This window comes from Taudactylus pleione, unplaced genomic scaffold (genome assembly GCF_031769625.1).
Source record: "Taudactylus pleione unplaced genomic scaffold, aTauple2 ptg000186l, whole genome shotgun sequence".
NCBI classification, from domain to species: domain Eukaryota; kingdom Metazoa; phylum Chordata; class Amphibia; order Anura; family Myobatrachidae; genus Taudactylus; species Taudactylus pleione.
Genome location: NW_028284588.1, coordinates 9276122 through 9303490, shown reverse-complemented (window position 1 = coordinate 9303490; position 27369 = coordinate 9276122). Strand labels below are relative to the sequence as shown.

Genomic DNA, 27369 nt, shown 5'->3' with positions numbered 1-27369 from the left:
GCTAAACAGACACGCAGAGATGGTATGTGTTATGGGCGGGTCATGGGAGTGTCACGGGCGTGTTTACATACACAGACATTTAATTGTTCAGTTTGGAGGCCATACTTGCTGGTGCAAGTTTCGAAGGAGCGACCAATGGTGACTTCTAATGATGCACTAGGCTGTATTACACGTTAACTGGATAGCCAGTACAAATACATCTTACTTCCTTACGTGGTAAACAGCTCTTCTTGTCGCACAATGCCGTGGTGTGACTCTGTAGCACAGAGCGTCTTTTCGTGCGAGTTTTTACCTTCAAATGCGTCTTATTCTGTGTGCAACTGCGGGTTTATTTGTATATGAAAGTTTATGTTCGTGTCAGTGGCTGTGACGTAGTAATTCACATGCAGATATAACCAGTGTCACACACACAATATAGGCATGCCACATATATTTTTAATCCGCAGAAGCTGCCTGCGCATCACTTTACGAAAAATACGCATTTGAAGGTAAAAAGTTGCACGAAAAGTCACTCTGTGCGACATTGTTTAATGTGAGTTGTAGCGCACGGAGGTAAGATGTATGTTGACACATCTGTATAAACATGCTGATTTTAAATCTATCCTGCCGGCACATGCATTCCGGGATCGATACTTCCTCTTTTCTCTATTATATGTGCCAAAGTTCTAATCTGATACTTGCTTTACACTACTGCTGTGCATGGATACCCCGAGTCTGTCAATATAATGTATAGTCTTTGCTCTTTTCAGAGGGAATTGCTTTGCTTGATTTTGTTACCGATCCAAATCGAAAGATTTCTCTTGTTGGTAAGTTGTAGTTTTAGTTTTAACAACTTTTCTGTTTGAATCATTACATTTTATGTTTTATGGTCCTTTTTAAAAAAAAAAACGTTTTTATTTCTTTTGTTCTTTATTGAAATAGATACAATGCATACAACAGTGCAAATAGAAACTGAGTACATTTAGAAACAGTACATACATATAAGGCAGTTAAATATTAAGGAGTGATGAAGAGCCATAACTCCTCAACAAATGGCAAGAGTAATATAATATTAGAGACAATCAACATGTAACACAAGTCTAGTAATGAGAGCAACAGCACATCATATGGCTAGTGATGGAAACCAAAAAAGAATAATAAGTAAGCAACACAATCCAAAAAGAGTACTCCTCCATCTCCTGTTTTATTTTCTTCTGTGTACTAAAATACTTGACTAGACATTATCAAAGTACTTTAAGGATGTTCTACAGGTGATCTCCAACAAGTAAGCACATATATATTTCAATAAGTGATATTAGTGTTTTTTGTGTCTTTTTTTTATTTTTTTTATTTATATATGTATTTTGTTAATGTTTTTTGTCTTGCATAAAAATAAACTAAATCCCAAAAAGAAAATGGCACACACAAGAACTGTATGATTAACTGGTATATAGCTTCATGAAGAACAAATGCTTCTATCTTATGATATGATAAACCTGAATAGTTAGTTTGACAATCAATTGTATTAGTAAACAATGGTTATATGTTGTGACCTAATATGAAAAAAGCTGTGTCCCCCAGTGATCGGGCAGCACCCCCAAACTGGACGTTGTAGAGAGGAACTACCGCTGGGGAAATGTAAAGTCGTGATGTTCCAATTATCAATCTTCGATATATCGGCATTCGTTTTTTACGTTTGAAAAAAAAAAATTGTTTCAAAATAAAATTTTACATTTTAGTTTTTATTTTATAAAAAGTTGTTGGATCTGTTAAATTTATGTCGTTGACCTAATTTAATTATAAAAAAAACTGACCGTTTCTGTGCATTATTTGGAAAACATACTTGCCAGATCCGTGGTTAATTCAACCACAAAAAAGGTATTTTGGGACCCCAAAACAAGTATTCTAATTGGTGGGCACTTAAAATTGCTTACAAAGTGGACATTATTTGCATGTGGCTTAGATCTTTATTTGCCTTTCCATCAGCCTGTTACAATACTGATTTATTTGTGATTGAACCGGTTTTAAAAATTTCTACAGATGGCAGTCATATTTACTTGTCATATCAGTTACCATTTTGCAATTGAGATAATTTATAAAATATTGAGTAACTAGTCAGTTCACTGGGTATATATGCAGTGATTTAGGTTGCTCTCTCTATCCATTGATTTTTTTCTTTTGGTGCGGATAGCGAAATGCTTTGGTTCACATCCTAATTCAATCATCCATGCTCTATCATTTTTTTTTCTTAATTTTCTCTCTCTTCCAGGTCTGCGTTATTTGGTGGCACTTAATTTGAAGGGATCTACTGAATGCATTTTCACATGTAACTTATGCATGGTTAAGGGAACCTGCAGCAATATGAAGAACCATCTTACTGGCATAGATCACCTAACAGCCTACTTGGTGAGTGTGAATTCTTAATTTTAGTGCTTGACTGATTATTAATGAGATGTGCTTCTATTACTAAAGTATTCATTAAAGACTCTCCCTAGTGGTAAAATGTACTTTAGTAAAATCTGCAATAACACTATTTGGGTTCTTATCAGATGTAAAACCTCAAAGATCTTGCATTGGGAAATGGCCACTATTCTGATTTTGTGCAGTTTAGATGAATTAAGTTGTATTTTGCACACCATTGTACATGGTGTGCACATATTGTAAATGAAGGCATGTGCCAAGTCACATTCCAGTATGCTTTCACAAGGGGGATTTCTGAGAATGAGGCTTTGCCTTAACCCTAAACTGTGTAGCAGCAATTTAGTATATGCTGACATTAGTAAAAAGTGATGATAGTGTATGCATCCCCGCCTCTTCACTTCTTAATTGATTGGCAGACCGAGGGTGTCCGTAGTCTAATCTAATTTGTTTGAATGTCTTCAAAGTGCCATCTGTGTACAGCTGACCTATAGCAGCAATGTCGTGCATCAGCTACATGTAGGGGTGGGCAATAAGCGGCCCTCCAGCTGTTGGTGAACTACAAATACCAGCATGCATCGCAACATTGTTAGCATGGCCAAATAGCAAAACTGGCAGGGCATGCTGGTATGTGTACTTTTACAACATCTGGGGGGCAGCTTATTGCCCACCCCTAATTTACAGTGTGCTCCCCTCTAGTAGCATCAGTTCTGGAAATTTGATATTACCCCAAAAGTGGATCTAGCCTCTCACCCCCAGCAATGCTCTATGCACAATTCCAAAGTTTTCTTGCATGTACTGGGAGGTGGGTAGACAGCACCCAGCAGAATTTTCTGTAAACAGAAACTACAAATGGTGTTAAGTTAAAGCCTGTCTGGGCAAGTAAGGCCCAGTGAAGCTCACCCTGCTCTGGTGTGGGTACAACATCAGGTTGGGTAGACCCATGCCACCATCACCACCTACCCGACATATTTTTAAATCTTATTTTGGCTTTTTTATTACACTTAATGAAGAGATTTATTCTATTCTATGGGCTCAATCAAATTAGGTGCGACTATGCAAATGTCAGTTTGTTTCATGAAACTTCGCTCTAATGCACGCTCCTGAGAAACGCAAGATCCAAATACAAATGCCAATTCACGCCACTCGCAGCGAGGTACAAAAAGCGAACTGGGAGAGCATGAAAAAGTAGGCAAACTATCCTGGACCCAAAAAAAATTGGCAACTGAGATAAATATAAAAACTGTTAGTGGCCATAAGGAAAGTACTGGAGGTTCTTTAAAGGCGTTAAAATAGTTTTTTGCAATTTTTAATGGTTGAAAAATGATAGGAAGTGTTTTTCTTTAAAAGCCATTCTAGCATTTTGGGCTACAGTAAAATACTTGTGCAGTAATTTTGCAGTGTTTTATACAAGTTTGTAAAAAGGTGGAATAACTGCTTTTAACTCCCATCTGCAAGTTCAAAAACCCCTCTCCCATCAATACAACACCATTTACACCTCAACATATCATTTAACCCTTTTATTGAGCTTTTTAGAGAAATTCATTTGAAAATTTATTTATTGGCCAAATTATGCTAGTTAAACCCTTCCAAAGTGCAGTTGGAGGAGTGTACCAGAGGTTCTGCATTGTCCCAACATTTTTACCCTTAAAAAGAGTTTTCTCACCTTTTCACCTGCTCAGGGGGTTTGCACAAAAAAACTTAAAAAACTGCTCAAAAAACAATGCAAGTTTGAAATTGGATTACAACTGAAATTCGTCCTGTGGGTTCACTAAGTATGGTTCGCAGGACCCAACTCGCACCTAATTGGATTGTCCCCAATATGTTTAGTATAATAGTTTTGAGGTTATCATTTTTAAACTTTTTAATCTGAGTTTTTTTTTGTTTTTTTTTCATTTGACTGCACAGTGCAGGAACTGGGACATTTCTAAATATGTAATTAATTTGGTCACACTTCTTTTAATTTTGTAGTGACCAATGTGACATTACTGTAAAGGAAAAAAGTCATAAATCCTTTCATGGACTAATGACTTCATGAGTAATTTCTTATAAAAACACTAAACACAGTACAAACTGTCTTGAATAAGAGGGCTACTAATAACAAAAAACTGTATTTCTCCTTCAGTACTACAGCCATGGCCAAAATTTTGAGAATAACTCAAGTATTCGTTTTCACAAAGTTTGCTGCTTCAGTGTTTTTAGACCCTATTTGTCAGATGTTACTATGGTATACTGAAGTAAAATTACAAGCATTGTTTTAATTTTACTTTTAATTGATATGTTTGTAAGTGTTTTTATGTTATCTGTCTTTTTAATACCATCAGCCTAGTTTATTCGCTTTTACTTTTTTTTTAAACAGATATTTATTATTTCTTTTAGCAAATAGAAAAAGAAAAACAAATACAATTAAGAAATATGCGACCAATAGCATACAGCAATACATAGAAATCAGTACAGCAGCAAGGTAGCCAACATTCCAACAGATTTTTTTGTACAGTAGTTCTACAGTACATAATATAAGACAGATTATAAAAACAAATACAAACACTTAACATTCACATTATCAATCTTGCATATAATATAGACAAGTGTAAATATTTAAATAGATTCAGTTGTATATGAAGGGCTGACGGAGACACTCCAAACACAAGAACTAAGAAATCCTAGTCACTAGCAAACAGGGAGAGCATAGCGGGATTTCTGCCACAGGGACCAAACTTGATCAAATTTACGTTTCTGGTACATATAACGTTAGTGAGACGTCGTGAAATTAACCAAGGCCACCCAGGGTGCAAAGGTGGGTAGATCAGAGGCCATTCACGTGCGGGCAATACACACCCTTGCCAGAGTTAAAAGGTTGTTGACATATAATCTAAGGGAGAAAACTTCATGCCCGCTTTTGCAAGAAGAGCTAAGGGAAAGTCCCCTTGATCTATAGGAGTAACCCATTCTTTCAACTGGGACATTTGAGCAGCTAGGTAATAAAGATATAAATCAGGCAACGCTAGTCCACCCTTCCCTCGAGGCCGACAGTGTTTTATAAGTTATACGTGGAGCCTCGTTTCCCCAAATAAATGAAGTAATACAGCTGGAAATCATTTTAAACTGGGATAAAGGGATATACACCGGATAATTTTGTGTGTGTGTATATATATATATATATATATATTTGGGTTGAATAACTATCTTAATAAGATTTATATGACCGGTTACTGAGAGAGGGAGTATTCGCCATATCTGAGATTTAGTTTTTAAATTGAGTTCATCATCTAAGGGGAAAATTGTACGTACGTGTAGGTAGGGTATCAGGGAAAAAAGGAAATATGTTAGCTTTGTCCCAATTTATACGAATGCTGGAATAAAAAAAAATTCCACTAATTTGAGGAGCGCGGGCAAAGAGTTCTGCATATTTGTCAGAAACAGAATCACATCATCCGCATAAAGACCAATTTTTTTTTCCTCTCTGTCCATGATTTTGAAACCAGAAATCAGAGAGGAGGCTCTAATAGCACTGGCCAGGGGCTCTATAGCAAGGGCAAGCAGTAAAGGGGACAGTGGACATCCCTGTCTAGTCCCCCTTTCCAATTGAAAAGTATTCGTAACAAAACCATTCACACTGACTCTGGCAGCCGGGCAAGAGTATAAAAGTTTAATCCATGTCAGGAATTAAGATTCCATTCCAAATCTAGATAGAACCTCCCAGAGAAAAGGCCACTCCACAGAATTGAATGCACGTGCTGCATCCAGGGACACAAGAACCGCATCATCCATTTCCCTACCAGCCACCTGCAGATAGGTAAATACCCTTCTCAGATTAATGGTAGTTGACCTTCCCGGCATTAAGCCAATCTGGTCAGTGTGGACAATCTCAAGAACCACTGTATTAAGCCGAGAAGCCAGAATATTTGCCAATATTTTAATATCCGATGATAGCAGTGAAAGAGGACGATACGAATCAGGGTATAGTGGCTCCTTACCGGGCTTTGGGTTCAGTATAATTATAGCCAACGAGGGAGGGAGCGAACCGATCTTATTGAAATGCCCACATATCTCCAACAGCTGGGGAGCGAAAAAACTCACATGGGTCTTGTATAATTCGTTAGGGAGACCATTAACCCCAGGAGCTTTATTGTTAGGGAAGGACTTGATGGCATCCTCCACCTCTTCTAGTGTAATAGGGGAATCTATAATATGTTGTTGCTCAGTAGACAGGACAGGTAAAATTTATTTGATCTAAGTAGTATGACAGTTCAGAATAAGAATAATGCGCCCTGGATTTATAAACATCAGCATAATGAGTGGAGAATGCAGTAGCAATAGAAGGGGTTATCCTCATGAAGAATCCCAGCAGAATATTTCAGTCTATGCACAGTGGTAGAGGAAAAATCAGCTCTAGCTAAATGATCCAATAATCTGCCAGTGCGATCCCCTTGAATATAATAGTAATGCGAAGCAAACAGCAGGCGTCGTTTAGATTTGTCCAGTAAAAAAAAATCAGTCAACTGTTTGTGTACAATAAGCCATTCCACTATCAGTAGAAAGACTGCTAGCAAGGTAAATCGCTTCAAGTTCTGCACATTTAGACTCCAATTTTACCTCACGCTTTTTATTAAAGGCTTTAAGCTGTGCAATCCTAGATATCCGAGAACCCCTCAAAAAAGCCTTGAAGGCATCCCAAACTAGAAAAGCAGAGTTCGTATATAAATATATATAAAAAGATTCACGCCATGCTGCTAGGAGTTCAGAAGCTGTCCCCATCTGCATTAACCAAAAAGGATTGTTTCCAAAAAGGAGCACCCCTGGGAAATTTCAGGTCTAAGCATAGCAGTAAAGTGGAATGATCTGAGACACCCCTAGAGAAAGTCTAGCTTAACAATAGAGGGAAGTAAACTACGCGATACAAAAGCCATATCTATCCGCAAAAACACTTTATGGGACCCAGAATAACATGAGTAACAATAGGCTTGAGGGAAACGCTGACGCCAGGCATCCACCAACCCCATCTCCGTAATTAAATGCGTAAAGGGGGTCGGACCCCCTTCTGACCCTCCCTCCACCTATCGAGAGATTTATCCAATAGCTTGTTAAAATCTCCGATACAAACAATGAGAATATTGGGAAATTCCAAGACAAAGTCACTGGCCTTGGCAAGGATAGTTGAATTAAAAGGGGGAGGTATATATAAATGGCTAGCAGAGTAACGGGAGAGGCATGAAAAGTTCCTGCAAGAAAAACATATCGACCCAGAGGATCTATCTGCACCTTATTACAGGTAAAACACATCGATTTGTGAATCCGTAAGGAGACCCCACTAGAATGTGAGTGAAAAGTGGAATGAAAGGCCCAGCCCACCCAGGGTTTTTTAAGTGACAGGATACGACTACCCATTAAACGTGTTTCCATTAAACAAACTATTCCAGAGGTCTGAGCTTTAATTTGACGCAGAACTAGAGAACATTTAACCTATCATTTAGGCCCCTCACATTCCAGGAAAAAATATTTAGCACATCAATAAGAGGTACCATAAAACAGGATAAACAATGTGCCAAAACCCCAGATAGGCCAAAAAATACCATGCATACATCCTAGAGTGCTCCACCAGCCATTCTTCACAGTACATAAAAAGTCGCATAAAATCAAACAAAGTAAATACAACCACCCCCACCCTGCATACCTACACCAACACAGGTACACCCAGAGACTGTCCTAGGCATAGGCATTCTAAGCAAATGCCTAGGGCATCTGGAATTCCTGGGGGCATTCCATGGCTCTGCTGGCTGCTGTAGAGATTGATAGGAGCTCAGCTCTCTCATCAGGCCAGTGGAGGGGGGGTGTTGAGGGTAATTCCTCCTCTCTGTACTCTTCAGGATTCATGCATCTTACAAGGAAGTGCATTGTTCTTCAGCAACCCCCTCGAGGGCCCCAGTTTCCCGGCTAAACAGTGAGTGGAGTGCAGTACTGCTGGGGAAATTGCTGCTGCTTCTGCTTTTGTGATGCAGTGTATCCACTGCCCCTAATTTACCCCCTCGCTACCTGGGGAAATGGGCATGCATTTCAGTCACTGTGCCAGCTGTTGCAACCAGCAACAACTTACATTATACAGGTACCAGCAACAACTTATATTGTCCTGTATGAGAATAGGAGGCTGTGTGCGGGATGTCAGAGGTCTGTTATGTGTGACGGTCTGGAAAGACCACACAGTGCAAGGTGGGTTAATAGAACTGCACTCTAAGGGGGTGCAGAGGGGGTTAAATGTATTGTAGCAGAACTGTCAGATCTTCTTGACAGCTTTATTTATGGGCAGGGGGGAGATAAGAGAATGCTGCAAGGAAGGGACACTTGCCTACACATGCACAATGTTCCAAAAGCTGCCTGAATTCCCAGTTTGTTGTTCTTCTATGGCTGACATTACTGTAGTCCTATGCCAGGGTGCAGAGGAGGGCTCTCTGTCATGTGCTATAATAATAATGTGCACTGTGTGTGCTGTATGGTAGGTGCAGAGCCTTTAGTGCCAGCTGCAGGACTATGAGCCATGATGTTCTGCAGATATGACATTTCCTGGTCCTGTTGGACTGCTTCAAGGACTGATCTGGTCTCCATTCTCAGAGGCTTCTCCAGCACAAAGAATGTCCCTGTTCTCAGTTAAAGATACATATGTGTGTACTGTGTCACAGCATGTGTATTATGGAGCATATGTATATACTGTGACATTATACAAATAGAGCCATCACACAGTTTAAATGTTAATTTCAGCATTGTGAAGCAGGGGGCGGGGCCACAATGACGCGATTCAGCGCGAATCGCATCACCGCCCTCTCCCGGCTGCGAGGGTTTTTAGCATTATTGCGCGGCGGGAGGGAGGCATTGGTATCTGCTAGGGGCACCAGCCAAAATTTTGCCTAGGGCACCAAATTAGCTAGGGCCGGCTCTGGGTACGCCTAGGCCCAAAAATACTAACCTAGAAGAGAAAAAACGAAACAAAACCCTCAGATCAGTGAGGGCAACTAAACCTGCAACTCAAAGGACATGATGTCCCCAGCGGAGACAGATCTAAACCACTAGAAAACTTCCAAGCAGGAATAGAACAAGTGCACACACTTACTTTAGGAACTCCCCCATTATAGAAATAAACATAATACACAGAACTTCGGTGAAAATAGTGAAGAAGACACTACAGTATCACAGAGAGAAAGCACTCAAAATATTGAAAATAGAATAATCAAATATATTAATATCCCTCATGGCGGAGCTGCACGATCCAGCGCTTGTAGGTCAATCCAGGTGGAGGCCTCACGCGGAGAGTCAAAGAAATGGGTGCGATTCCCAGCCACGACCCGCAGCCGAGCAGGAAAAAGCATAGAATAAGGCAACTGAAGATCTCTCAGCCAACGTTTCACCTGTAGAAACTGTGTAGGATTTTTGGACCTCTGTAGAAAAGTCCTGGTAAACTCCAATCTTATGACCATTATATTCCAACGGACCTTTGGATCTGGCAAGGCGAAGAATGATATCAGTCCTTTATAATGAAGAATCTTGGCAATAAAAGTCCGTAGCTGTGCTCCAGGGGGAAGAGGGCGAGCAGGGATACGGTGGGCTCGCTCAATCGCAGACTGAGAGGTGAAAGAGTCCCTACCGAAGATGAAGACCAACCAGGATTCCAAGAATTGCTCCAGACATGCGCCCTCAGATTTCTCAGGAAGACCGACAAACCGAACATTATTCCTGCGAAGACGACCCTCAATATCCGTTAATTTCTGCTGACATACCGCCAACTGAGATTCTAAAGAAGATAATCTCCCAGGAACAGAAGTACTAGCATCTTCCAAATTAGATATCCGAGTTTCCGCTTCCCCAATTCTCTCTCTAATGTTTTGCATGTCTTGGCAAATATGAGAGATATCAGTGTGAACTTCCTCAATTCTGTCTGCTAGTCTTTTCTCAGAATCTGTAATGGCCTGTTAAAATGTCTCCAGAGTAACTTCAGCTGATGCAGCCATATCAGGTGAAGACTGTGCAGAATCAGAAACTGAATGTGACGGAGGTACAGGTGAGGAAGGGCCCAGACTGTCACGATTAAACTTTGCCAATTTAGCCGCCACAGAGGAGTGAAACTTTCGCACCATCAGGGAAGTAAAACACTAGCAAATACAGAGACTGTACAGTGCAGCAAGGAGCCAGGTACGGTATGTATCAATCAGTGCCCACAATGCAGGTATGGTAAGTATCAGTCAGCACCCACAGTGCAGGTATGGTAAGTATCAGTCAGCGCCCACAGTGGAGGTATGGTAAGTATCAATCGGCACCCACAGCACAGGGTATTAGGAGAGACACAACGAAAAAAGGTAGCTGTGTGTCTGACAGGCTCCACATCTGCAGTTTAAGTATCCAAGAGACTGTGTAATACACAGGAATCAAGGAGATAGGCACAGTTCACAGGGTCATCAGGCATCTGAGATGTACACAAGAATCCAGAGGCAGCAGCCAGTGTATACCCTAAAAAACAGATTTGGAATAGACAATATCTACGGCGCTAAAAAGAATAGTATATAACAAAAGCACATCTCTTAAATATGGGTAATGTTCTCTTTAAGGTGACTGGAATTAGTTTTTCTTCCAAATGCAGCTCTAACTCACACTTTATAATTGGTGATGACATCATAGGACCAAAAATTGTCAGATAAAGATACTTTTACAGGAGTGTCAACATATCACTACACGTGAGTGGAGGTACGCATTCATCTGCATATATGAAAGATACCTTTATATGATTTAACACAAATTATAAAGTGTGAGTTGGGGTACGCTACTTCAAATACCCTCTCTCTATTTTTCAAGAACAAAAGATACCTTGGTTTGGTATGCTATCCCTGTATAGATGATTTTTTGATAATAAGATATTTCTTATTATATATACCCTCCAAAAACGATACATATGGTGGAGTATTGACTTAGAGCTGCATTTGGAAGAAAAACTAATTCCAGTCATCTTAAAGAGAACATTACCCATATTTAAGGGATGTGGTTTTGTTATATTCTATTCTTTTTAGCGCCGTAGATATTGTCTATTCCAAATCTGTTTTTTAGTGTTGTTTAAGAGTTGTGGTGATATTCTTGTGGGAATTTTTACAGCATTAGTGGCAGCTTGTTTATGCGCCCTAAGAGTGATCTCCTCACTCAATTCTATTTTCACGTAAGCCAGTGTATACCCGTGCCTCAAAATGGCATCACCTCACCACCACACAGCCTTCCAGGGGCTAAGGACATCACAACCACCGAGGAGGATCAGGAGCACTTCGAGGAGAGCCAGAGAGGAGCACCGCCAGACACCCTCTGTTCCCATGGGTCAAGGAAGCCGCAGGAGGTCAGAGAAGACAGCTGTGCTGCAGGAGGCCAGGAGCAAGATGGCGCCGCAGCGTCTTGCATAAGCCGGAGGTAAGAGCCCAGCACTCCCAGGAGGAAGGACACAGGACCACCAGGTAGCCGAGTGCCAGGTAACCGCCGCAGCCGGGGGGTCAGAGGAGATAGCGCCCCCATCGGAAGCTGAATCGAAGATGGCACCATGGCTTCCCACACAGGTCGGAGACCGGAGCTCAGCAGAAGAAGGGGCACAGGACCAACAGCCAGCTGGAGATCCCGTCAGGGGTAAGTAGAACTCCGGAGGCAGCAAACAACGGCCAAAGAAGTGGTCTGTGGGCACAGGATCACTAGGCTGGAGTCAAAGGGATCTGCTTCTTACTCCATGCCTAGCTAAGCCACGACCCCGCTTTATTTACTTTTTGGTAAACTGTATTAATTCACATATTGCCATGGTATCCAGTCATTTTCTCTTATAGAATAATATAAATTCCAGAGCATACTTGGGTTTTTATATTTTTTCTGTATATTTAAAAAAAAAAGCAATACTATTTACATGTAAGCTATTGTATTGGACAGTCCTCATTTTCTTGTCTGCACAGCTCATGAAAAGTGAGTAAAGAAGGAGGTTGTTCAATAATTGAAAGTTCTAAATGAACTGGGTATTATATATCCTCTTTCAATTTATGTATGCATGGTAAAACCTTGATAATATTAAGGTCAGTGCTGGAGACTACCCTACAAATGTGTCCTCACTCGTCTTTGCTGCAGTCGCGCCAAACAGCTCCTCTTGGCACGCATGGTCCTGTGAGGCTGCTAGAGCCGGGCGTCTTTTTTTTTGCCGAAAAGGCTTTTAAGTTCCAGTGCGATGCAACTAAGATGCACCAAGAGGCTGCACTGATTAATGTTATGTTCAACACTTGTATATCTGTGGCATTCAGAGTCATGTGATCCTTCCATAGATATTGAACTTATAGGACAAAAGTCGTTTTAGTCTTATAACAAGTAACTTTACTCCTGATCTTTTATATTTGAATGTTAGACCTTTCTTTTCCCATATATTTCCTGAGGATTCAGACTAACGTATTCAGCAACAAAGAATAATGACTAATAGTGCATGCATTTAAAGATTTATTAAACCTAAATGTGTACAAAATACACTCTCATAAAAACATGTTTTCCTCTTCCTCTATAGGGAACACATGCTTTACGCTGGATATAGGTTGGTGAGTAGGAGTTTGGACACCAAATAGTTAACTTTTTACCCATCAGCCCTGCTCCCTCACCCCTATGACACACTCTCAGCCACAGGCAACTCCGTTTTAAGTTTGGTGCCGAGCTGGAGGCACCATGTTGCAGGGGCTGCTGTTAAGTGGCCCTTGTAACTTTTTTATTTTAGTTTATTTTAATATATTTACAACAAGAGCAAGCAGTGCAGGGTGTCCTATAAGGCACAGTCACTGGCGCTCCAACGACCCCAGCGCCGGAGGCGACAGCACCGGCGACTGGGTCGTTGATGTCAGCCACAAGTCTCCAGGTGCAGAAATGTGCAACGCCCGGAGCCAGCAGCCAGACGCTAATGGGGGAAGGTAAGCGCGGCTCCCTGCTTGAGACCACCAGCGATGTTAGTAGTGGTACTGGTTGTCTCCACTCCACACACTAGATGACAAGGGCATCGGGTAACACACTGGTCCTCTCCTCTCACACCTGGGCATGCTAGCTCACAGCAGTCAGCCTGTCCCAGTGTGATTATTCTCCCTCTCTCTCCCTCCCTTCCTATTGAGAAACGCTGGGCAGCCATTTACACAATGCATGCCTCAACACATATCTGGAGAGTCGGGCTCCTGTCTCCATGTATACCTCACTATAGTTAGTCTGGTATACATTTAACTCCTTCCTGCTCTATTAGGGCTAGTTTGTTGAGCACTATTATTGCCCATTGGTCTGTGCCTTGGATGTATTGCGTACAGTTTTATTTTTATGTCCTGGTGGGGGATGTGTATATACAAAGTCGTCCAAGTTCATTGTGGCTGATTGTGGGAGTCCGTCGATGCTCCTCTGTCTTTCACTGTGGCTGGATCTTCTGTCTCAGGGCCTGTACTTTTTATCTGGTTCTGTCCGTCTCTCTCTTAGACGGGGTTGTTTTTGAGATATCCGTCCTGAGAGCTAAGGGTTCTCTAGGTCAGTCATTAATACTAGGCTCATTGCCCGGAAACCCTCTGCAGCTAGGTTTTACCATCAGGTTTGGAGGACTTACTTTGTCCAGGGTTCGGCTGGGAGCATTCATCCCAAGTCGTTACGACTTTCTCGAGCCCTATCTTTCCTGCAGGCAGGACTGGATTTGGTCCTCCACCTTTCCTTTCTAAAGGTACAGGTTTCAACCATTCCTGTGCTATTTCAGGGACAGTTTGCACTGTTGCCTAATGTTCAGACTTTCCTACAGGGTGCCCTCCCAGGTACAGCCTCCATTTCTTCAGGTTTTGGCTCCTTGGAATTTGTCTGTGAGCTTTCTTAGAGCTTTTCAGTCACTAACTTTTGAACCTTCGGACAGTGGATATTCGTTAATTTACCTGGAAGTCTGTCTTCGTCTTGCCAGGGCTTCTGCCTGGGGGGTGTCTAATTTGAGCATATTATTCTGTCGCTCTCCATTTTTGTTCTTTCCCCAGGACAGGGCTGTTGTTCGAGCATGATTGTGCTACCTTCCTAAAGTTGTTTCCAGGTTCCACATCAGTCAAGAGATCGTGGTCCCTTCTTTCCGTGTTAAGGATTTTACATCGGAGGATGCCTCCTTGAAGCTCGTACGGACTCTCCGGATTTAGGTGGTTATGTCCTGTATGACTTTCACAAACGGGGCTGGCCGGCTACTAAAACGGTCTTTGGCCAGATGGCTCCGCTGGACTATCTGCCAGGCTGCGGTAGACCTTCTGATCCCAACTGTTGTGACGGCCCATTCTACCCGGTCGGTGAGAACTTCTTGGGCAGTTCCACATGGTACCTCTACGAAGCAGCTTTGTACAGCCGCCAAATAGTCCTCTGCCCATACATTTGTGAAGTTCTATTTCTTTTGATACCTTCGCTTCCCCTGTTGTGACTCTTGGGGGCGAAGAGTTCTCAGCGCAGCTCAGGTGCCTCACTGCAGCTTTCAGCAAGGCTCAAAATAATAAACAATCTGTGTGGTAAATCACACTTCTATAAGTCACACATTTTGCTGTTTCATCTGTCACAATTTATCACTTAATATAATACACATTGGTTTGTGAGCATAGAATAGCATCACACTAATACTGCTATATGTCAGTTTCATTCTGACTGATCAATTCATATGAAGCTCACAAATCAATTTAAGCTGTGCTGCCAATGATTAATGTTTCTGCAATGTTAACATCATCCCTAATCAAGTAGCATTATTACCACACATATTTATAGTGTTACCACTTCTGAACTAGTACAAGCATGACATATACACATTTTCATAGGACTATGTGGTGGACCCACTTGAAACGCCAACGTGCACGTTTCACTGTGTAAACAGCTTTATCTAGACTGAACCAGATTGTCCTCCTTAGGTGCATATTTAACAGATATAGGCGACCAAGTAAAATGCTGCTACAGGTCACATGCATGTGGCAGCCAATAGGAGCCATAATTACAGCTAGCTGCATCAGGGATCACATGTTCTCCCTTAATACTATAGCTCATTCATGCCATTTGTAAACAAGACTCCTGATCACATGATCAGATCTCATCTCCTCCTAAAGAAGAAGAACATACAAATACTATTATAAGGTACTCTAACAATGTATGTTATTTTATAACATACATTGTTAGATTACTGCTATTGTGGGCAGATCAATCATTATTGAGAGGGACAATTGATTGTTTTGAATCCATTCCCTTATTTGTTATGTGGTGTCAATGAGCAGCAATAATTATACTTAATATGTATCAAGAACACACAATTGATCAAGTTGAATCTAGTATACATACTATTGAGACAATTTATTAGGTATAACCCATTCCAATTGAATGTGTACAGGTTATGGTGCATGCAGGCACAGTTTATGCCGTTTATCTCCCCCCTTTTTGTTGGAAGGATTTATGATTTTTCTTATACATTTAATGAGATAAACACATACTTATGTTGTGAATTCATTTTTGGACACAAATCATGCATATACTGTAAACAATTAGTAAAATATTTAAAAGTAGGTGCCGTGCAGCCTAATCTATGCTCAGCCAGCCATACCGCCAAGAATCCTATTATCCAGAAAGTTCCAAAATCCAGACTGGAAAAATATGAGTGTGATATACATAGAAACAAATGCCAAACGTTATTTCCTGCTGTCCCTATGTGGGCCCTGCTAACCAATACAGTGAAAAGGGCAGTGGCAGTGAGAGGGAACAAGGTGTTACTTTGGCACTTTTAAGCATAGTGCTCTGAATTACTGTACATGAGATCCCTATTTGTCAACCTGCCATGTTATGTAGTGTGTTGGTGAGTGCTATAATTTATTCATCATGATTTTGTTTATTTTCAAAACTTAATTATTTTCTGCTTTTATTTGTAGGAAAAACATTATATGTTTTTGCTCAAAGGCTTAAAAGCTGCTGGGTATGTGAAGAACCAGTTAGGACTTCTGATGCGGGAATACGCAAAACAGATAGAACGTTTGGAAGGAACCAGTGGTATTCAGGTAAGCCTTTTATGTACAAACTTTTGTTGTGTGTGTGAAAACTATCATCATTTCCCTTCTGAATGTCTTCTGTAGTTTCATGTTTCACATTGCAGCTCTCTTCCACTTCCAAGTTAAGAATTTGTAGTTCCATAATACAAATTCCTGATAGTCTATTTTTAATTGGTGTATTTAACCAGATATGCAGTGTTATTCTCTTTAAACAGTTTAATCATTCAAGTATACTACTGACTGGTAATCCCAACATGATTAAATATCAAATGCTGATCTTGGCTTTAAACGAAAAGTGAAACATTTAAAATTAATTGTGTACGTGAAAAGGGCAATGGCAGTGAGATGCATGCAACATTTTTTGGAGATAACATTACGGACAACATGGAAAAGCCAGGTCTGTTTTTATACATGTGCCTTTTCTATGGACTACATACGCAAAAACATATCGTCAATTAAATCCATAAAGCCTTAAAGTAAATCACATTGCTATTGTGAGATTCCTTAACTACTTAACTGTCTAATAATTTATTTTTTTAAATGTCTCCAAAATTGTTGATTTTTTTGTTATCAAATTATGTAAATAATAGCTATTTAATTCAAGTTCCGTGTAATGTTATTAACAATTGTGCAGATTTGTTAATAAAATTATACTGAATAAGGGTTAAATATATCTTACATACATATTTTGAGCATTTAAAAAAATCATCAAGTTTGGGGACATTTAGTTTTAAACAGTTAAAAAAATACAACTTTTAATTTGTTATCAGAAACTTTTTTTTTTTTTTTAAACTATATAAAACATAATTACTTTTACACTTCTTGCAGGATTTCACAGTCTTGCAAGAAGATCAGCCAGCAGCCCTAGGTGATCCGAAGGATCGTCCATGACTCAGTGCTGGCTTGGAGAGGGAGACAGGGCTACTGCAGTGCAGTCAGCCCAGACTGGCGGGTGATCCTATTAGGATTGCTGATCACAGCTGCTCCACCCCCACCCCATCAGTGCCTGTAGCCCAGGGAGAGAAGGAAGCCACAGCTTCAAATGTAGATTTCACAGGATGGGATTCCTCTAGCATACTCTGTGTCAATGAGCTTGCTTCAGCGCTATGGCAGACCCTCAATTTTAAAATATTTACAAATTGACAACAGTTCTAGCTCATCTGGTATTTTAAGTATCATCTATAAATTTGGACAGGATAAAAATTAGTTAACATAAGGTGAGTACCGTCCCTCACCACTACAGCCATGGCCAAAAGTTTTGAAAATGACAAGTTTATGCAAAGAGTCAATATTTGCAGTGTTGACCCTTCTTCTTCAAGACCAATGCAATTCGCCCTGGCATGTTGTCAATCAACTTCTGGGCCACTTACTGACTAATGGCCACCCATTCTTGCCTAATCAATGCTTGGAGTTTGTCAGAATTTGTGGGTTTTTGTTTGTCCACCTGCCTCTTGAGGATTGACCACAAGTTCTCAATGGGATTAAGGTCTGGGGAGTTTCCTGGCCATGGACCCAAAATTTCGATGTTTTGTTTCCCGAGCCACTTAGTTATCACTTTTGTCTTGTGGCAAGGTGCTCCATCCTGCTGGAAAAGGCATTGTTCGTCAACAAACCGTTCTTGAATGGTTAGGAGAAGTTGCTCTTGGAGGATGTTTTGGTACCATTCTTTATTCATGGCTGTGTTCTTAGGCAAAATTCAGGGTATCATAGCACTAAAACATTTCTGCTACAAAACATGACAGTAGTGATGCTGGGAAGGGTTTGAGGAAGGTACTGATTGCCTAGGGTCACCCAGACCAGCCACAGAGGAGTTGAAAGGCTTCCCTTTCTACTTCAGGGTCCATAGGGTATCCACAGGATACCTTGGGGGTATAGGTGATGACATCAGGCATCGGGCACCATAGAATTAAGATTTCAGCCTCCCAGGATGCACTAGGGTCCCCCTCCTATACCCCGCCCCCCGAGCCAAGGCATCTCAGTTTCGTTGGTGCCCGGCCGGAGTTGGATGCACTTGTTTAGAGGGGGGATAAGGATAGCCCCTGAAGTTTTCTACAAAGCAGCTGTGGCTGCACATCTGGAGGTACAGCATGGACAGTCATTCTTGACGTCCATGCTGTCTTCCCTACACCCCCACTGGTACCAGAACGCCGGTACTGATCCGGGGATGCTGGTAGGCATCTGGGGTCACAGCTAGCGGTGACCCCAGATGCAGGCAGGGGGCTCCCTGGGGACTGGCTGCAGCCTGGAGCCAGGTTTCGGACCTGCGCTTCCACTACCCCCCTGGGACAGCGGACCGCAGCTGAGCGGTAGCGCTGCGGCGTCCCAGGGGTTAATTGCATACCAGGGGAGCGCGCCTTTACTGTATACAGCCGGCGCCTCCCCCGCTGCACACAGCCCTCTCTGCACTGCCGTTTGGCCCTGTGGCAGCGCTCCTCCCCCAGGTCGGCCTCCTCTCTGCTCCTCGTGGCCATCTTTATGAAAGCATGGTGAACGCTGCTGGAAGCTGCTGATCGGTGGCATCGTGGTCTGGGTCCCCCAGCATACCTCTCCTCCGTTGGAACAGGTCTGTGTATGCGCTGAGTCCTACCAGGCCCTGTGTCAGTGAGAGGGGTCACATACTTGCCATCATGTCTGAAATTGATTTTCCTCTCCAGCTTCTGTGTACTACATGTAAGGTACCTATAGCGGAGAGGGAGGCTAACGCGGAGGGGCTATGTCGGCCGTGTTTTTTATTGACGCGGCCAATTACTGTCACGGCTCCGGTACAGGAACCGCCCTGGGCTTGTTTCGCTAAAGCGCTTACAACCCTAGTGGGCCAGTTAGCTCCGCAACCTACATTTCCTCAAATGGGATTGTCCCAGCAGTCAGTGGTGTCGTCACCCATGCAGGGGTTCCCGAGACAACTGATGGTACCCCACAGTCTCCCTATTTCCCCTCCTCAGGTTTCCCAGGAGCCTGCGTGGGTTAATTCGCTGACAAGTTCTGTGCAGCATTTGTCAGACGTATTACAAGGGGAGTCCGTGTTACGGCCTCACAAACGGCCGGTGGCGTCTCTGTCTACTCCTTATGAGGATGACGAGGGGACGACCGATGATGGGGAGATTCTAGATCTGTCGCACCAAGAGCCTCTCCGTACTAAAGAGTCGGATGCTAAGTCTAAGGTTTATATACCTGGCCTTATTCGTGCAGTCCGCACAGCTTTAGTTAGACTCCGGTCTCAAAATCCAAATATGCCTTTCTCAAAGATGTTAAGGGTGACGCCACAGTGTTTCCTCTTTCGGGTCAATTGGTGGACCACTTAGAGGAAGCGTGGAAACATCCTGGCAGACGGTATCAGCCTCAAAAACGTTTAGCAGTGGCTTATCCATTTGCGGACAATTATTTTGCTAAGTGGGAATCCCCGCCACAGGTGGATTCTCATGTGACACGCCTGGTCTGAAGTGCCACGTTGCCCATGCCCTCCATGTCCTCCTTAAAGGATGCCACAGACCGTAAGGTGAAAATATGCCTGAAGTCCGTTTATTTCCTTGCGGGGGGGGGGGGGGGGGGGCAGCCAGGCCGGCTATGGTCATTTGTTGGGTAGCCAGAGCTATGGAGCGCTGGGCTGATAGTTTGGAGGCGTCTTTCGATTACGACTGTTCGGCTGAACAGACCGAGTTGATAGGCAATCTCCGGGATTCGGCCACTTACATTAACGAAGCGGCTTTAGATATCAGTACCTTGACTTCCCGGGTTTCTTCGGCAGCTGTGGCGGCTCGTCGCACCTTATGGTTGCGATCTTGGAAGGCGGACGCTGATTCCAAAAAGGGTTTGAAAGCTTTGCCTTTTAATGGAGAAGTCCTATTTGGTCTGGATGTGGACAAAATTGTAGCCACGCTGGCGGCAGCCAAATCGGCATGTCTCCCGTCTGCTGCGGTTCCTTCCAGTTCAGGTACGTCGGCCTTACAGGGCCCAGGGTAGGCCTAAAGCACAGTCCTTCCCCTGTCAGGCTGGCCCCAAAAAATCGGCCAAGCCCAGGAAGCAGGCCTGGAGTACCAGACGTCCGGCCCCTAAGTCCGATGACAAACCTGCGGCCTGATGGTCCGGGCCTCCCTTTGGGGGATCCCAGAGTGGGAGGCCGCCTGCTGCAGTTCGCCCAGTGTTGGTCGGTTACCACGACAGACACTTGGGTTCTCGAGGTGGTTTCTCACGGGTGTGCCCTCTCCTTCCGGCACAGGCCCCCGTCCCGATTCTTCACCACAGGTCTTCCATCAGACCGGAACAAAGCCATGGAACTGCGGAAGGTTTTGCACACTATGCTCCAGGCTGGTGTTATAGTGCCTGTTCCATTCTCCCAGAGGGGCCAGGGTTTCTATTCAAATCTGCTTTTGGTGCAGGAACCCAATGGGTCGTACCGTCCGATCCTCAACCTCAAAGCACTCAACAAGTCCTTGCGGGTGCTGAGGTTTCGGATGGAGACCCTATGGTCCATCATCCTGGCTCTGGAACCTGGGGATTACATGGTGTCGTTGGACATACAGGACGCTTACCTGCATGTCCCTATTCTTTTACTCCAGCAACAGTTCCTCAGGTTTGCAATCCGCAACGATCATTTCCAGTTCCGGGCATTACCTTTTGGACTGGCGACAGCACCACGTGTGTTCACCAATGTTATGGCGGTCATGGCGGCTTCCCTGCGGCTGCAGGGAGTCCGCATGTTGCCGTACCTGGATGACCTTCTGTTGGTAGCAGGATCTCCAGAGCTCCTTCTACGCCACTTGGACCTCACGATTGCGGTACTCCAGCGGCACGGCTGGTTAACAAACTGGAAGAAGTCCACCCTGATCCCGGCTTAGAGAATTGTGCACCTCGGAGACTTATTGGACTCCGGACAGCAAAGGATCTTTGTGACGAGGGAAAACATCTCTGCCTTACAGTTGAGGGTGCGCAGTTGTCTACAGAGTCGCCGGGTGTCTCTGCATTCGGCGATGAGGTTACTGGGCTCCATGGTGTCCGTATTCGACATGGTGGAATATGCCCAGTTTCACTCCAGACCTCTGCAGCAATTGATCCTGTCCAAATGGAATTGACTGCCTCATATCAACAAGGGTCGTCCGTTTTGGGTGGCGAACTGGGTCCTATTGACGACGGACGCCAGTCTTCGGGGCTGGGGAGCGGTCTCGAATCCACACTTGTTCCAGGGCAGATGGACTCAGGCGGAAAAGGAGCTTCTGATAAACATCTTGGAACTCTGCGTCGTTTTCAATGCTCTCCAGCAGGCCCATCGGGTTCTCCACGGTCATCCCGTGCAGGTCCAGTCGGACAACGCCACCACCGTGGCCTACATAAATTGGCAAGGAGGAACCCGAAGTCGGGCGGCACTCGTAGAGGTGTCCCGTATCCTGATCTGGGCGGAGCTCAATCTCCCGGCCAGCAGTGTTCATCCCGGGAGTCCTCAACTGGGAGGCTGACTTTCTCAGTCGCCAGGACGTTCATCCGGGGGAATGGTCTCTGCACCAGGACGTCTTTCAACTTCTGGTGGACAGGTGGGGTCTTCCAGAGATCGACCTCATGGCCTCACGGCACAACAACAAGTTGCCGGTGTACGGGTCTTGCACAAGAGACGAAATGGCGTCTCTGGTGGATGCTCTGTCCGTCCAGTGGACGTTCCGTACTGGTTTGCCTATCTCTTTCCTCCGTTTTACTCCGTTTTCCCTTCTTTCACAGGTAATCCGGAAATTGAAACAGAAAGGAGGGACGCTCCTGTTGATAGCTCCCGCGTGGCCCAGACGGCACTGGTTCTCAGACCTTCAGGGTCTGTCCGTGGACGTCCCTCTGCGGTTGCCGCTACGACCGGACCTACTGTCACAGGGTCCTTGTCTTCACCCGGACCTGACTCGGCTGTCTTTGACGGCGTGGCTGTTGAGACGGCCATGTTAAGGTCTAGGGGGTTTTCCAGCTCTGTAGTACGCACTATGCTGAGAGCTCGGAAACCGGCTTCTGTAAGGATATACCATCGTGTGTGGCATACATTCTTCCAATGGTGTCGACCGAGAGGTTATGCACCTCGGGAGCTCCGTCTGTCTAGAGTGCTAGCCTTCCTACAGGCGGGACTAGACCATGGGCTTCGCCTTGCTTCTTTAAAGGTGCAGGTGTCTGCCCTGTCTGTCTGGTTCCATCGTCGGATTGCTACAATCCCTGATGTGCGCACCTTTATGCAAGGTGTTCTTAGAATTCAGCCTCCATTTGTTCCACCGGTGGCGCCTTGGGATTTAGATGTGGTCCTGAGGGCTCTCCAGGGACCGCCGTTTGAACCACTGGGCTCAGTGGATCTTAAATGGCTGACAGCTAAAACATATTTCCTTCTGGCCATCGCTTCAGCCAGACGTGTTTCTGATTTAGGGGCTCTCTCTTGTAGACCCCCTTTCTTGATTTTTCATGGGAACAGGGCGGTGCTGCGCACTCGTCCTGATTTTCTTCCCAAAGTTGTTTCCCGTTTTCATATCAACGAGGAAATAGTTGTGCTGGCTTTTAACTCACCTGACCTGTCGGTGGGTGAGGCCACTTTGGACGTTGTGCGGGCTTTAAAGATTTATGTTGACCGCACTTCTTCATTTAGGAAGTCGGACGCCTTGTTTGTCCTCTATGGCTTCCGTAAGAAGGGTTGGCCTGCTTCAATGCAAACTTTGGCAGCTTGGATCCGTATGGCCATTTCAGAAGCTTATCTTCATGAAGGCCTGCCGGGTCCATCCTCTGTGAGGGCTCATTCCACTAGGTCTGTGGGTCCTTCGTGGGCAGCTCGACATGGTGCCTCTGCAGTCCAGATCTGCAAGGCTGCCATGTGGTCCTTGGTCCATACATTTGTGAGGTATTACGTGTTTGACACCTTTGCCTCTCAGGATGCTTCCTTCAGGCGGCGGTTTCTCCTTTCAGCACAGGAGCGTCCCCACCCTTGAAGGATACTGCTTTGGGACATCCCCAAGGTATCCTGTGGAACCCTATGGACTTCGTAGAAATAGAGATAACAAGGGTAAGTTCTTACCATATCTCATATTTTCTAGACGCATGCAACCGTGAAACATATTTTGTCAAAGTTTTGTCCACGCCGCCTCTAGCACCAGGGCCTGTCATATGTCTCGACAGCCCTGCATGACAGTAGTTAATTATTGTGTTGACTCTGGACCTTCTCTAAACTAATCCATATTGCCTTGCTTTTTCCTAAAACTCTCACAAATAGCTGCTATTATAGAGCATGCTATAGTCTGTTACGGATGAATTAACTTGTTGCTGTTTTCTTTTTATAATGCACATTCATGTATTGTATGCATTTCAGATTTCTAGATAAGTGTACAGTTAACTCAAGTATTGTATATTTGAACCCAGTAAACCTGTACATTAAGGTATTTAACTCCATTGGGATGTATTGTTTGTAAGTATTCATTTACCTTTCCTAAATATCTTGACTCCTTCACTGTTAACTAATGACTGTGCTTGTTTTTAGGTTGCATATGTTTCAGAATCTGAATTCAAGAAAGAACAAGGTTTGTTTTTATGTGTATAGCAGTGATCTTGCTAGACCTAGTTTGGATTCAGTATAGTGAACACTTTTTTGAATAAAACATTAAATAAGATTGAACTGTAATTAACCACTTATGGTCATGTAAAAATGTTATAAATGGTAGCAGTATTTAAATGTATACATTGTTATTTGTGGTGGGCTTGAATGGCTGACCACAAATTCTATGTTGCCTTGAACAACAATGAAGTCTTATCCTGTTGAATCCTGCTTTCTGTTTTAACCAACGTTTGCAAGAAAGTAAGTACAACCTGTCACAGAAGTGCCAGCAGAACTCCACCACAGTCCCCGTTACCTACCTCTTCGGATGCTGACTCACTTGCCATGGGGTTATGGGTTGTTGGGGGTTCCCTTTGTTCAGTCATGGCATCCGCTTCCCCCTGTCTGCCAGCTTCAATGTGCTGGTAGAACTGACAGCACGGGTGTCTTACGTGCGGCGGGTCCTGCTGGCTTCAATTACTGGGTGCCGCCATACTGGTGTCCATTGGTTGACAACAGCAGCACTAATGTGAAGCCAGCTCTTAGCCACCTGTCAAGGGCAACCAATCATTGGACATGAGCAGCTGCTATAAAATGTCCCAGCCCGGGTTTTGGCTATTCCTGTCCCAGCCCGAATTCCGGTTCCAGCAGCACCAGTTAAACCTTGGATCCATACAATCCTTCACTATTATTAACTCTGTTCTCAAGTTTTTAAATTCTAGCCGGTCATCATCACTCCAGATCAGCAAGTCCAGCCCCAGATCTCTAGTCCGCACAGCGGTGCTCTCCTTTATTACCCAGTCTCTTCCTTCCATGAGAAAGTACTTCGCAAAGCCGCCTAGTTTTGTGCATTCTGCCTCTAACCTCTCCCAAACTCAGATTCCAGTCTGTGTACACAAACTATTACAATCATGACCGTTTGCACTGGCCACGTGGACTTTGCAAGTGGTCAGAAGATTGGAGCAGACTAATTTCAGAATATTGCATGTTGTCTGGAAGCCACACAGCTGGCTCAATTCTACAGTAAATGTCTTTTTGTCAGGGTAATCTCCAAGCAACCCTTAGAGGAGCAGGAGCTCCTTCTCTTCCAGACTCTACACCCACGAGACCCGTTTCACTGCCTTTTGCTATACCAGTATCTCTGCTACAGCTATCCACACCCAATAGGTTTGACGGGAATCATAAACCGTGATGCAGTTTTTTAAATCCATGTGAGATCACTTCACTCTTCAACCTACCATATTCCCAACTGCTAAGACATGTTTGGCATATACAGTATAGTCTCTTACTAACTGGTCAAGCTCTCAACATTGTGGTCCAAGGTTTACCCTGGTTGCAAAAAAACAAACCTCGTAGACTGTTCTACATTGCTAATCTTTTCTTGGGTCATGTTTCAAAACCTGCCCTCAAAGTGTCCTTTGAGCTTCGGAAATATCTTACATTCACAGTACCACCTATTCCTTGATGTGTTAAGCAAGCAAGGTGCTGATTCTCTACCACCTCATCGTCAACAGGATTGTCCCATATACCTGATCCCAGGGAAAGCGCCTCCTAGGAGTCGTATTTATTCTCTCTCTGTACCAGAGACTGAAGCAATGCCTTCGTACATTAAAGAAAACTTTAAAAGGTAAAAGGCTTCATCCGTCCTTCCTCAACACCCACTGGAGTGTGATTTTTCTTTGTAAAAATATATAGTGGACTTTGACCATGCGTAGATTATAGAAGATTGATTGAGACCACTGTCAAAAATCACTACCCTTTGCCCCTAATCACGGAACTCTTCAATCGAGTTAAAGGTTCCACAGTATTTACTAAACTTTATTTAAGGGGTGCCTACAATCTAATTCGGATCCGTTCAGGTGAAAAATGGAAGAACTTCAATACCAGAGATCATGGACACTATGAATATCTTGTTATGCCCTTCGGATTGAGTAATGCCCCAACCGTCTTTCAGCATTTTGTTAATGAGGTCTTCCGTGACCATCTGTATAAATCCGTGATTGTTTATTTGGACAATATACTGATCTTTTCACAAAATTTGGAGTCCAATTGCTCTCAAGTGAAAAAGTTCTTCAAAGACTACTCTCTAACCAACTCTTCTGTAAACTGAAAAAATTTAATTTCGACTTCAGGGTCCATAGGGTATGCACAGGATACCTTGGGGGTACAGGTGATGACGACAGGCATCGGGCACCACAGAGTTAAAGTTTTTCATCCTCCCAGGATGCACTGGGGTCCCTCTCCTATACCCCGCCCCCGAGCCACAGACAGTTTTCGTCGGTGCCCGGCTTGGAGTCGGAGCACCTGTATCAGATGGTGGCTGTGATGGCCCCTGAAGTTTCTTCTGGCAGCTGTGGCTGCACATTGGGTGTACAGCATGGACAGTCAGTACCGACGTCCACGTTGTCACCCCACCCTGCCGGTATCAGAACGCCGGTATCGATCCGGGGATGCTGGTAGGTAACTGGTGTCACAGCTAGCGGTGACCCCGGTTACCTGGACTGGGGCCGAATTTACGGGGGACAAGGTAAGCGGCGGGGTCCCGTGGAGGGTCCCAGTCGGACAACAAAGTCCCAGGTCCCCAGGCAGGAGGCTCCCTGGGGATTGACTGCAGCGTAGAGCCAGGTACTATCCTGCGCATCCATCTGGGACAGAGGGCTGCGGCGGTGTGGATCATGTCTGGCGTCCTGGGGGCTAAATGCAGACCAGGGGAGCGTGCCTTCTCTATACAACAGCCGGCACCACCCCCAATGCACATGGCCCTTCCACAGCGGTCCGGCATCTGTGTAGCGCTCCTCCCCCTGGCCCACCTCCTTTCTGCTCTTCGGCAGCCATTTTCTAGGACTTGGCAAGCACTACTGGACGCTGATACCGGTGGCGTCATGGTCCGGGTCCCCCCTGCATACCTCTCCTCCGGTGCAAGGTCTGTGTATGTAGCGCTGTTTCTTACCAGGCTCTGTAGTCTATGTAGTTGATCACAGCGCTGATAGTGCAGCGTTGCTTCTGCATTATATGTGACTTAATGCTAGCGCTGCTGCCTGTACTTTTACTTGTGACTGTCAGCCATTTTAACTATCCCTATTCACTGCTAAAGCCCTTGTGGTGTGATGTTGCAGGGTGTTTATTGCCTCACTATACAAGTATTGTCTGTGAGGTGTGTCACATACAGCTCCGTGTCACTCATCATGTCTGACAGTGAATGCGATTTTCCTCTTCCAAAGTGTACCACATGTCATGTACCATTGGTGGAGGGTGATGGAAACTCTGAGGGGTTATGTAAGGCCTTTTTTTCTACTGTCGCGCCCGATTTCTGGCTCTGCACCTGTGCAGGAGCCGCCCTGGGCTTGTTTCGCTAAGGTGCCTTACAACCCTTGTGGGCCAGCTAGTGACGCCCCCTAC

The 27369-nt window shown here is 44.2% G+C and overlaps 1 protein-coding gene across 4 annotated transcripts in view; it reads left to right on the top strand.

Moving 5' to 3' along the window:
• LOC148519651 (uncharacterized) overlaps positions 1-27369 on the top strand; it is a 143673-nt gene that overhangs the window by 32375 nt on the left and 83929 nt on the right. For all 4 annotated transcript variants that reach the window (XM_088476308.1, XM_088476305.1, XM_088476307.1 and 1 more), the window contains exons 4-7: positions 750-806; positions 2249-2385; positions 16320-16445; positions 23917-23956. In XM_088476308.1, the coding sequence (XP_088332434.1) occupies positions 750-806; positions 2249-2385; positions 16320-16445; positions 23917-23956 (360 nt within the window). The remainder of the gene's footprint in view (positions 1-749; positions 807-2248; positions 2386-16319; positions 16446-23916; positions 23957-27369) is intronic.